Source organism: Microtus oregoni, unplaced genomic scaffold, assembly GCF_018167655.1.
Source record: "Microtus oregoni isolate MIOR12 unplaced genomic scaffold, Mior012 000019F_ref0000042, whole genome shotgun sequence".
Classification (NCBI taxonomy): Eukaryota; Metazoa; Chordata; class Mammalia; order Rodentia; family Cricetidae; genus Microtus; species Microtus oregoni.
Window position 1 is genome coordinate 39,842,904 of NW_024543078.1, and position 12,801 is coordinate 39,855,704.

Below are 12,801 nucleotides of genomic sequence, written 5' to 3' on the forward strand. Positions count from 1 at the left end.
CCATGTATGTGCCTTTTGTTTATTTACGTCCATGAGTGTTTTGTCTACATGGGTGTCTGTGCACCATGTATGTGCCTTTTGCCTGTGGAGGTCAGAAGAGGGCTCCAGATTCCCTGGAACTGGAGTTACAAGCAGTTGTGAGCAATCCCGTGGGTGCTGGGCATTTAACCCTAGTCCTCTAGAAGAGCTGCCGTGCTCTTAACTCCTGAGCCATCCCTCCAGCTCACATTTCCACGGACTCTGGCCTGTGTGGGCCTCCCTTGGGTATGGCAGAGTTTGTACTCTGGTGTTACACATATAGGGGCTCCTGAAGGTAGGGTTATCCTCCTGCTTCCCAGAGTACTGTGCCCTGTGCCTGCCTCAGAACAGCTTCCTTGAGGCCTATGCTGAAAGAGTGGAACATCTCAGATGAGATAGAGTGGGTGACAGTGCTGTGGCCAGGCTCATTTGCATCGCCTCACTGGAGGCCATGGCTTTTGCCCATTGCTCCCAATCCCCTGCCTATCTTCTGTTTCTCAAGGACTCTGGCTTTTGTAACAGTAACATATTAGAAAGTACACATCTCTGTACTGGCTTTTTCCTGTAAATTAAAACTGTTTTAGAAATTGAAAGTGTCCCTTCCCAAAAAGGTGTCTCTTTGACCTTGGCTCAGTGCTGGCAGATGGATACACTGCTGTGCTCATTCCCACCGTTGTTTTCCTCATGGGCATTGGTCCTTGAAAGCCATCTTCTCACTGCCTGTCTTTGGTTTCCGGCCCCTGTTCCTAGGCCTCTATGCTTCCCTAATGGTAGGTCTGCTGTGTGTTGACATTTCCTGGTATGTGTGTTCAGTCAGCTATGATTTAAGGGCCTGCATTTGTCTTGAGTGACACAAGGTGACACCTTGTTGAGGTTTAGACTCTAAGATTGACAGGATTTCTGAATGTGCACCACAACAAGGGTCTTCTTCACAGTCCCCAGGAAGAGCTGGCTCTGGTGTCTTTCAGCCTCACACTGTGGTGGCAGATGACATGCCAAGGCATGGAAACTCCAGCCTGTAAAGGAGGCCAGCATGCAGGATGGGTGCATACTGCTCATAGATGTCCAATAAGGTGAAAGTTAAGTGGCTCTGGGGCTGGGGTAGCATTGCCGTTAAGAGCATTGGCTGCCTGGGGACATGGGTTCGGTACCCAGTATCTACACAGCAGCTCACAGTCATTTGTAACTCCAGTTCCAGGGTTACAGACAAATCTGATGCCCTCTTCTGGCCTCTGAGGTCACCAGGCACACAAAGTGGTAAACAAACATACAGGCAGGCAAAATAGCCACATCCATAAATTAAAAATCAAAGATTAATTAGGTGCATCCTCTTGGTGGCTAAGGAACTGTTACACCCAAATCCGCAATCCCCGCACGCCGACAAGGAAACCAAGAGTCGTGTGTGTAAAAGCAAAGAGCCTTTATTTTAATCAAGTGTGCAAACTAGGTCTTTCCGCACGTCCAACGTATTGGAATAACTGGAGAGCCCTGAGCACAATTAGAATAGACGTCCAACGTATTGGAATAACTGGAGAGCCCTGAGCACAATTAGAATAGGGTTTTATAGTAGTAAAGGTGGGGGTGAGGGGTTTCTGAGTTTTAAGACTCCTGATTGGCTGACATTCGTCTAGGCTTTCCTGGTGATTCTGAGCTGCAGGTGTTTCTAGCTACAGTGCTTGGAATGCCAGGAATTTCCTTTGAATGGTCTGTTCTTGGGTAGGGGTCGGGTGATCTCAGCTTGTGGTTCCTCCTGCAGCCCAGCACGTCTCTGGGTAAACAGTTGTGACTCCAGCCTCCATTTAAATTCATCGTTGGCCAGAGTCCCAGGTGATAATGGTTGGAAGAAATAAAGAACTTCCTTTAGGTGACCTGCCCAGACTTAGATTATCTATCATGGCTGGCCCTCACAGAACCTGGATTCTCTAGACCTACGATTTTATGGGTTCAGACCCCATCACAGGTTGTGGCAGTCACAGTAAGAAGTGACTTCTCTCTATGTGCCATGATAGTCCTTTGGTCATAAGTGGAGGCTGGTCATCAAGGTGGACCCATTGAGTATCCTAGCAGGGTATCCTAGGGACCCATCATGTATCCTAGCAGGGTAGCAATAGGGGCTCCTTGGTATCAGCCAGGATGGATCGAGAGTACTATCTGACTGCCCGATAGGCCTGGACGTGGGCTGTAGAGTCGGACAGGAAGTGCACAAATCCAGGTGCCCTGGTGGGTTGTCTATCACATATCCTTTGGCTTCCCTGGGGAGAGTGGATAGTGTCTTATGGCCATTGGTTCTAGGTGTTCCTGTTGGCAGCCACTGAGTAGATTACTTTACTAGAGGGGTCTTACAGGATGCCCAGGGGACCCAGGTCTGGTGTGAGGCAGGCTCTACTCACTTGCTGTCTGCCCTCTGGCTGCACCTAGAAGCCCGGTTCAGATGAGACCTGAATGCTATGGCAAAAATGGTAGAAGGCCTTGTAATTGATCCAGGAAGCTCTAGGTAGAGCCACCTATAGCCCAGGCCACAGGAGGGAAAGTTTTCTGGCATCTTGGCATGCTGCAGACATGAGAGCAGTGGTGCTGGACTTGCTGTGTGTCCCAGGCCTCCTCTGAGCCACTCCGGCACTCTGCTGTCCTTCCTGCTCTTGGGGAGGAGCCATACTGCCGCCAGGATCCTAGCCACAGGCTTCACTGGCTCTTCCATGCTCCTCCTTCTCCTGCTGAGTCCCTCTGCTGCCCCTGGGATGCCTGCCTCCTTATCCATCTGCCTTTTCCTGGGCCATTCACCACCTACCTGACCACTAGCAAGTGTCCACATGAGCCCAGGCTGGGCTCCTGCAGAGAACTGCTGACAGTTTTTATTCCCAGAGGATCAGCCTTTCTGCCCAGTAGTTCTTAGCAACCCCCAACTCTTTTTAATCTGCCCGCAGGCATTTCCCCAGAACTGTAGTAGCCACTCTCCCAAGGGGGAGTGGCAGGGCGGGGGTGGGGGGAGGTGGTGGTGGTTAGGGACACACATTCCTGTTCTGCTTTCTCACAGCTCAGGTCTCACTGGAGTGGAGGTAACACTAGCCTGAGCTGAGTAGTATCTGGTACTGAGCCCCTGTCCTGCAAAGTGCCCTAACTGGGGCACTAATCTTAAACTGTTCTCGCACGGTCTGTTAATAAGACTATGATGTCAGACATGCTGGGATCTGTTCTTTTCAAGTGAAAATGACGGCAACTTCCTCTTAGAGGGAGTCACCAGCTGGGGCGGAGTTGGAGCCCCAAGGCTTGACTCACTGTCTGCTTCTCTCAGCGCCTACCTGGGTAGCTGGGAGTTGCCCAGGACCTTGGAGGAAGTGAAGCGCTGTTCCCTGAATCTTGTCATGAGATGTAATTAACTCATGTCTCTCTCTCTTTTTTTTCAGTCTGCAACTGTGTCTGATGGTGGTAAGTCATATTTTATTTTTCTTATTGTCGTTTTCAAATTATGAAAATATATCTGCCATTTGATATATACTCAGTAAGATGCTTTCTCTGCCTTTTCCTTGTGGGAGGGTCTCAGTTGGAGTTTCACTGGCAGGCAGCGTCTTGGTGGCCTGGCCATGTGTTTGACTAACATGGCAATAGAAGCTCCGTGTAGCCAGCACAGATAGTGTGCTGAGCTGCAGTTCATGCTCCTGCATGCCTGTGATCAACAAGCAAAAACATGCTTGCTGATCCCTGTACATCCAGCTTCCAAACGAGCAAGTTCAGTTCTCAAAGCAGTTGCTGAGTTTGAGCCATTCTGAAAGTTCCCTTCCTAAGGAAAATGTAGTAGATGAACTGAGAGTGTGGGGTGAAGGAGAATGAAAACCTTTCTCTCTGTCTTTAGAAGAGTCTGTGTACAGGGCTCTTTTAGTGGGACTGACCAGGAAGGAAGACCCAGCCAGAGTTCACTCCATTTCTCTGACATAATCCCTGGTTTTAATTCAGCATTTAGATAGAAAAAACAAAACAAAACAAACAACAGCAACAACAACAAAAGAAACTGCCTTAAACTCTTTGGGGAGCTTCATCTAGACACTCCTCAGGCGTGTAGTATTCTGGTACTACAGACCAGTTGGTATAGTTTCTAAAGACTTCTGTTGTCTCCCTCAGAGCTGCCCACCTCAGGCTGGTATTCCTCTCCCACAGGAAAGTGCAGGCTGAGCCTTTGGCATTAGTAGCTCTGTAGGACTCACAGAATGGAGGCGGGGAGGATTCCCACTGCTTGAGTTACAAACCTGCTCATGCCAGAACACAGACGACAGGGAGCCTGGGCAAAGTGTGAGAAGCATATATTTTAGAGTAAAGGGGGTTATATTTCCTGTGTTATGTACAATAATAATCATGTCATTTAATCAGACAAAGCCTCCTTAATGCAAGAAAAGAAGTAGGATGGGCAGCCAAGTCCGGGCCAAAAACACAGGTTCACAGCCCTGGTGCTAACTTCTCTTTTCTGGCAGAGGACATTTATTCTTGTGGGAAATGTATATACTTGAGGTTTCCATAATCCATCAGTTTAATAATATGTAATATATTTTATTGACTTTCCAAAGTTCTGTACTGCTGTTAGGAGTTGGGGAAGCCAGTCCTCCCCAGCCCCAGCACCTCAAGTTGTCCTATAGGTTTCAGAAGGTCCCTTTCCAAGGGTGGGAAGCCCCTGGCTCCCAGCCCCCACTGCGCCTTTCTGAGGAAGTGGTGTCCTGGCCAGGTGATTCCCCCTGTTTTGGGGGCTTTCCACCCTCAGTCCCCTTTTCCTCCAGCTCAGACCCCAGGGCCACAGGGCTGTGTTCTGTTCTCCTGTGGAGGACCTGCTATGGCAGGAGGCAGGGGATTTCAGCAACTGAGCTAGACAGCCAGATATATTTTATTTCGCTACTTTTCATGCTTTTATTATTTTTATACTTTTAGTTTCTTTTCTAATTATAAGGTTAAAATGCAGAGGCTGTCTGACTGAGTCTGTGTGTTAGGTCTGGGAGGTCACTGTTATGTGCTGTGGTCACAGTGATACTGAAGCAGTGTAAGGACCACTCCAGTCGAGGTCCCTGGGGCTCAGGCCTGGAGAAGAACCTCCAGCCTTCACCCTACTAATCCAGCTAAAGCCTTCCATTTCCCACAGGCCCCAGGAGCTCTTCCGTGTTCCATCATGCAGTGCCCAGGCACCTGTGGAGAAGGACTAGGCAGAAGCTTGAATGTTTCCACACAGAGATATTTTATAGACCTGGTCAGTAGTAGACAGATTCTCACATGGAACCTAGGAACCACAGAACCCCACGATGTATGGAAAAATGTGTACCAAGTGCAGGTAGAGACGAGGGGCCAGCTCAATCTGTGCCCAGTTGAGGCTATGTTTGCCTCCTCATCCAGCCTGGGCTATGACTATTAGGAAATCTAATACTCTCCAGAAGTGTCGTGCATCCAGCTTACCATGCCCTTGACATAATGTGACTCTTTGATGTCATTCCAGGCTGTGTGTAACATTTGGTAATGTGTGTTCCTATCATGTCGTCTCATGCAATTTTAAGGAAGTTGGGCGGTGCCATTTAAGATTTCGCTCAGAGTATGCTTTTCACTTGCTCAGCAGAAAAGGGCTTAAGATCACCACTGCCTGCACATTGGCCTTGTGTGGAGGGCAGACTGTCTCTAGGACAGCAGATCAGGCCTAGAGAAGTATCCCTAGCATTCAGAGACTTCCCGATGTCCAAATAGAAAACAAGGTCAACCTGGAGGGTTGAAAATGTGTAAACCAAGCCCTTACCTAGCATGCTTGAGCCCAGGTTTTTTTTTTTAAAGATTTACTTATTTATTATGTATACAACATTCCTTCTATGTATGCTTGCCAGAAGAGGGCACCAAATTTCATTATAGATGGCTGCGAGCCACCATGTGGTTGCTGGGAATTGAACTCAGGACCTCTGGAAGAGCTGTCAGTGCTCTTAACCTCCAGCCCTGAGCCCAGGGGTTTTATTTCAGCTTCACGGAAGGAGAAGGGAAGATGGGGGGAGTGAGAGAGAGGGAGGGGGAGGAGAGGGAAGGGGAGGGGAGGGGATATAAATGTGAGTCCCATTGTTGATGCTGGTACTGAAAGGACTTTTCGTCTCAGATACTGGCTTGGCTTTCACACTGTCTTCTGTGGTACCTCACTACTGTGTTCAAACAGTGCTCCACCTCTGTGCTCCCAGTGTCCCATCTCCGTGCTCCTGCAGTAATCCACCAGGATCCCACGATGCTCTGTGCTCCCATGGAGTTTAAGCTCTTTAACTTGGTATTAGCAGCTCTGCCAGGTTCTCCCCTCCCACCCGGCTCTTGTTCTCAAAGGGCATACCACCTTGCTGCATGAGGACATTCAGGTGTGCCTTTCCTGCTAAAGGTTCAGTAGTTCTGGTGTGTGAAGTAAACTGACAGCAGGCAGACCATTAGAGACATTACTACTCAGTTTTAGCATTCAGACAGCTTGACAGTCCCTGGGATCAGGACATTTACAGAGATTAAAGCGAGAGGAGTCTGTGAAAGGTATGAGAAACACAGTGTAAACAAGGTGGTCTTGTCACAAAGGTAGTAGTCACCTATGGTCTGCCTGGGTCAAGGGTAAAACCCCTCCTTTGTGTGGAAGGATTCCTCCAGCCTCTGGTTATACCTGCTCCTCACTAAGATAGACAGATGCAAGCTTTTAGCTTCCAGGGTCCTCGTGAGGAGCATCTTTTGATTTATGCCAGAGAAGAGCCATGTGACGGCTTATAGTGGATAAAGGTACTTGCCACACAGTCTGATAATCTGAGTTCTATTCCTGGAACCCACATGGTACAGGGAGAGAACCAACTCCTGAAAATTACTCTGCTATCTCTCACACACACACTTGCGCGCACATGCATACACATGCACGCGCACGCATAACACGCACACAGGAGGGGGATGCGAGGGAGAAACTAGCAGTGTAGTCAGTGGAGGGTGTGGCTGTGGGGTCTGTGCAGCACTTCCCTAAGATCTCTGTACTGTCCAGTCTGCTGGTCCTGAAATCTGCCATTCCTCATGTCCTCATGTCAGGCCCTTCAACTCTGTGACTTCGTGCCCTTACCACATCCACAGATCCTTCGAATGGAGGTGAGGCTCTGCCTCCTCAGTGCGCTCCCCATCCCTACCGTCTGCCATACCTGTGCTCTCCAGTCTCCACAGGGCAGCAGCTGTGGCTGGCTCACACTGAACTTGGACCCCCTCCGTCTGCCACAGTGGTCTGTTGTCCCAGGCTAGCCTGCAGTGACCCAGCACACCAGACCGCCCACTGTACTCTCCCTGATGTCATTCAGCTCCTCCTGTCCCACCCACCTGCTGCCTCCTGCCCCTTCTCTGAGTAGTATTCTTTGCTCTTCCTGCCAGTGACTGGTGTGAGAAAGCGTGGTGAGAGGATCACTGAATCTGGGCCCCAGTGGTCTTCAGTGACATTAGCTCAAGCTTTGGAAGGCTGGCTTAGGGCAGTGGCTTTTAAAGTGTTTTCATCAGCAAAATGCTCTTAAATTCTGTCAAGCAAATGCCCTATTCTGGAGCACAGATTGGAAAATGCCTGCTGAGTAGCAATTGGGTGTGCCCGTCCATAGCATCCCCATCTGACTAAACTCCAGAAGGCACTCCGAGTCTGTCTTCACCTTCTTCTCCAGGCTGCTAGGCCTTAGGTTGGGTTTGCTCTGCTTTTAGCTTTTTCTTACCTAAAGTATGGGCATGAGTGTCCCCTTCTTTGACCCTCTGCCTAAGTGCAGAGAGTACAGGAGAGTCAGTGAAGGTGTGTGGTAGTCATGCACATGACTGTAGGTTCCTTTGTGGTGGAACTTTCAGTGGAACTTGAAGGAAGAGAGTATCGGGCCAAGGGCTGTTCTTGGCCTGCTATGCCCCACAGGTATGGGACTTTGGGTGCTTGACACTGGGCTAGGCTGGACTAAGTATTTGTCTGGAGCTGGTACTTGTCTGGACTCTAGGCCAGGTCTGGGTGCTGAGCTAGGCTAACCTAGATCTGAGTGCTTGGAGTCTAGAGTACTCCCCAGACTATTCTGGAGACTTGAACAAACTTGGTGAGGACTAGGATGCCTGCTCAGAGTGGTAGGGGCACCTTTGTCATGTTTTTGTCTCTTTGACCTGTGCTAGATACTTATGGGCTTGGCCAGGTCTGCTTAGCCTCCCTCCTTGTGAAGCCCAGTCAGGTCCTCTGTGAAGAGGCTGCCAGGCTCTCTCAATCTTCACTTTCCTGTTTTTTTGTTTGTTTGTTTGTTTGTTTGTTTTTTAGGTTTCCACTGAGATCTGGAGGGCTCCCTAACCCCTCAAATGACTGTTTACCTTCGGATGCTCTGGGAAAGACTGTGTCATTCTGCCCTTTGCCCTCCTCACCCCTGGCACTTCTTAACTGTTCATCTTTACCCTAAGCTGTGGGGTCTGCCCAGGGCTATACTCAGGCAAGCCACCTTCCCTTCCTGTCTGGCAGCTTTGGCTTTGCTCCAACCTGATAGCATCTTCTGTCCTACAGAAGTGGCTGCAGCGGTCCACGTCACAGGCATGCTGAGCTGACTTGGAAGCTGCTCAGGGATGTAGGGCCAGCCGTGCTTGTCACGAGGACTTGAAGTTAGGTCGCATTCACTTGGAACGTTGCGATTGTGAAGATTCTGGGCAGGTGAACCATCCTCTGTAATCAGAAGAGACAGAGATGTGAGGAGTCCCCGTGGAACAGTGCTGACAGTGCAGCGTGGCTCGGTGGTCCACGGTACCACAGCCTAATCTTGTGCTTTTCAAAACTGCTCACTACTGAGCAGGAATGGGATGGTAATTTGTAGCTTGTGGTGTGAGAGCAGGTGTTTAAGCAGAGCCTTTTATTTGGCCCAGTAGTTCACTTTTTTTTTTTTAAATGATTTTTTTGGACTTGAAATTCAAACAGACTGTAGACTGTTGGGGAAGCAGGCAGACTTGGTTTCTGCCAAGACGCCTCCCAACACACTCCTTTCTTTCTGGTTTGACAAGACATTTGGAAGGAGTTTTTATTAGTAACTATGTTGTGAAGTTTTTTTTCTAGCAAAGTTCAAAAGTAATAAAGCCAGTGACTCCTTCCTGCCTCCCTTCCTCCCACCTTGCCTCCTCCCCCCTTCTATTTGTGGGAACCTTGGACATGTTGGTTTCAGTACTCATCTCTAGTGCACTGGAGTGGGAGTAGGGTCCTCTTGGTTCCCCTTCTGTCTCGAGAGGCCCACCTGAGGGAGCCATGCCTCACAAAGGGAACATATTCAGTCGGTTCTTAGAGAACAAAACTCGGTTGAACAGACTTGTGTGAGTCTCTGAGGCAGAGAAGCAGTATGAGCCTTGCTCAGAGAGGTGAAGCCCAGGGGCTTCCTGCTTATGTCCCAACACTCGGTTTCAGAGGAGCTGACACAGTGTGCTCACTTGCAAAAGCCTTTGCAATACATGCCTGGGGCTTGTGCTCTTTTACACTTTGGTAAAGAGCTGTGTAGGGGTGCGGCCTCCCTGTCATTCCCTTTAGCACCATAGAGCCTTTGGCTGGAGAGCTGGTTAACAGGAAAAAACATGAATGTCTTAAGTGCACACATATGAGGATCTTCACAGGAATGAGTAGGAGGGATGATAAAGAGCAGTAAGCCTGTGATGTCAGAACAAGGGGACTGGATCTCTGGATCAGTCTAGCACTCGCAGGGACATTGCTAAGAGATGTGGTGGGGCAGGGAATGCAGTTGCCCCAGAGTTAGTTCCCTTGGTGCTCTGCGGCATCAGCTTCTTTGTCACATGACCAAGGTGCTTTCCGGACTTGGCATATGAAGAAGGACTCCTGAAAGGGTCTTTATGTTCCTGGCTTAATGGAGCCCCTCCAGGGATTCCTACAAGAACTGGTTGGATCTGGAACTTCCCCAGACTTGTGCAAGGGCTGGCAACCTTCATCCTGTAGCTTCAAACCATCGCCTGCAACCTCCTGGGGCCTCACCCTGCATGTGCACTGCCTAGAGTCAGAACTGAGACGTCCCAGGTGGTCCCCAGCCTCCTCTCTCTTCACCAATTGTATCTGGACTGCGTGCCGCAGCCCCTTAACTTTCTCTAGTTCTGATTTGTCTCTTCAGCCCAATGGAGAGTCACCTGTAGGGACCTTTTTCTGCTGTAGCACCCAACATGCCTCCTGGTAAATGGGGTGATCTAAACACACACTGACTTGATGGCTTTCCCATCAGAAGTGACAGAGGTCCAGATTCCAGGGATCATTGCTAAACATTTAGTTTCATTTTCTAGTGCTGAGTGGCAGTAGGGTTCCTGTCACAGCCAGCCCATCACAGCCAGCATCCTGCGATGCGATGCTTTCACATTCTAGTTGTGGAACATGATTTAGAAAGTTCACAATAAAATGTGAGCTCAATACAAGGAGCTCCCATGATCTCTCATCCCATAGGATGAGCACTACCCTTAGAATCATGAAGTGCCAGGTCTCACCCCAGTATGCCTGGAGTATCCCGTATCCACACATTACAGGCGTGGGAAGCAATCAGTTCCTCATTCATTCAGAGCTGATACCTCATTCTGGAATCAGCAAGCCCTGCCTGCCCATCCCGTTACTTTCTCTGCCTTTACAGAGCATTCAGCCATGAAAAGTCAGAGCATCATGAAGTGGTGACAAGGCCCTGCCCACATCAGAACCTGTCTTCTGAAGTGTCGCTGTTCCAGCTGAGCTCTGGTGCATCTCCAGGGAGCAGTGTGGGCCCCAAAAATGTTCTACACACTGTTTAATATTTGGGCTCACCTCCTTGGAGGGCTCTCAGTCTGTCTGGCACCATGTGGTATGACACTCAGGGTGTCCTTAGATAGGTGCTGCATACCTGACTAGCAACACTTAGCCCTGCGGGTTCTGGTGTACCCAGCCCTCACCTCAGTGAGGGGCAGTTGTGTTCCCTCTGCATTTGGGATCCAGACACGGAAGGCAGGGCCTGCAAGGTCTCAAGGCTGGTGAGGGGGACCGTTCCCACTGTGCTGCAGGCTGGTGAGGGGGACAGGTCCCACTGTGCTGCAGGCTGGTGAGGGGGACAGGTCCCACTGTGCTGCAGGCTGGTGGTGTGCTACTACCATTGCTCAGAGATGTCTTTGTTCTTGGGACCTGAGCATGGATGTGGGCAGTATGTGGGAGCTCCCTGAGGTCCCTTACCAGCTCTGAACATGATGGAGATCAGCTAGGTGGCCCCACTATGTACTTATTTCTTTTTTTTTTTTTTTTTTTTTTTTTTGGTTTTTCGAGACAGGGTTTCTCTGTGGCTTTGGAGCCTGTCCTGGAACTAGCTCTTGTAAACCAGGCTGGTCTTGAACTCACAGAGATCCGCCTGCCTCTGCCTCCCGAGTGCTGGGATTAAAGGCGTGCGCCACCACCGCCTGGCTGTACTTATTTCTTATCCAGTGACTTCACCTGCCAGGGCTTGAGAGATAGGTGGCACATACTGGTTGAGTAACATGGACTTTTTGGTGAGCCTTGCACAGAAGGGATTGGGGCCAGACTGCAAAGTCTCCTTACAGACAGCACATCTCTGGGTCAGTTTACCACATCCTCTGGGAAGGAAGGCTTTTATGTAAATATTTTAAAACAAAACCTAAGACTCATGACCTAATGATGGCTTTTCTGCCTTTATAAAGGCGTCCTTTCAAGTTAGCTAACATTAATGGGCTACAGTGATTGATGCTAGTGATCTTTACAAGGCACTGGGGATTGACTGGCGCTGGGGAGGAAGGCACCCGTTCTTGGGACATCATCCTTTGAGCCTCTGCCTGGTTCCCAGGACATATCTTCCTTCCACCTTCACTCTGAACTGATGTCTCACCCTTCCATGTGATCTTGGGCTAATGCTGCCATGTGTGCTCTCTGGTACCTGACTTGTTTGTGAACTGCTTTCCTGCCTAGTGGGTCTGTTACCATCACTTTGGCTACCATGCCCTGTTCAGTTGTTAAATGGCCACTGTCTGCTCTTGCCTCTGGTGATAGCTGCTAAGCTGGCTCAGACTTTAGCTGTCGCAAAGATTGCAGGACATGCCCGTACAGGTCTCTTCATGGACATATGTGTGTGCTTTGCTCTGATGAGCTGGCCATCGGCGTGTGTATTTAGATATTCTCCATTGGCCAGTGTGGACACTACGCAGCTGTTGTGTTCATCATGGCCGCTGGGGTTTGTATGTGGCCACTTGATATTTATTTATTTATTTATTTATTTATTTATTTATTTATTTTGTTTTTCGAGACAGGGTTTCTCTGTAACTTTGGAGCCTGTCATGGAACTAGCTCTTGTAGTCCAGGCTGGCCTCTGCCTCCTGAGTGCTGGGATTAAAGGTGTGTGCCACCACCGCCTGGCTCAGTTTTATTTTTAAATACTTAGTCCAGACCTTTGCTTAGACGGGTGTCAGTATAGAGTACCCGATTAACAAGCGTGAGGCCCTGCATTCCATCGCAGACATTGCCAGAAACAAACAAGCTTGTGCTTGTTGCTTGCTTTTTGTGTTTTCTCATTCAGCTGGTTATGTTGTTACTGTTAGTTGATTAGTAGAAAATTGAAAAAATAATAAATTCTAGAAGTGATTCTTGGATTGGACAGATGAATTATGATAATCTTATATATTGGCTACTTTCCCATTGATAAAATATGATAAAATGCCATGACCAAGGAAACTTGTAAGAAGTTTGTTTTAGTTTACAGTTTGAAAGGATAAGAGTCCATTGTGTTGGGGAAGCATAGTTGCAAGAGCAAGAAGCTGAGAGCTCAATCATCAAGTAGAGTG

At 49.0% G+C, this 12,801-nt stretch overlaps 1 protein-coding gene across 5 annotated transcripts in view; it reads left to right on the forward strand.

Moving 5' to 3' along the window:
• LOC121459742 (regulator of G-protein signaling 12) overlaps window positions 1–12,801 on the forward strand; it is a 99,884-nt gene that overhangs the window by 55,569 nt on the left and 31,514 nt on the right. For all 5 annotated transcript variants that reach the window (XM_041669720.1, XM_041669722.1, XM_041669721.1 and 2 more), the window contains exon 4: window positions 3,423–3,444. In XM_041669720.1, the coding sequence (XP_041525654.1) occupies window positions 3,423–3,444 (22 nt within the window). The remainder of the gene's footprint in view (window positions 1–3,422; window positions 3,445–12,801) is intronic.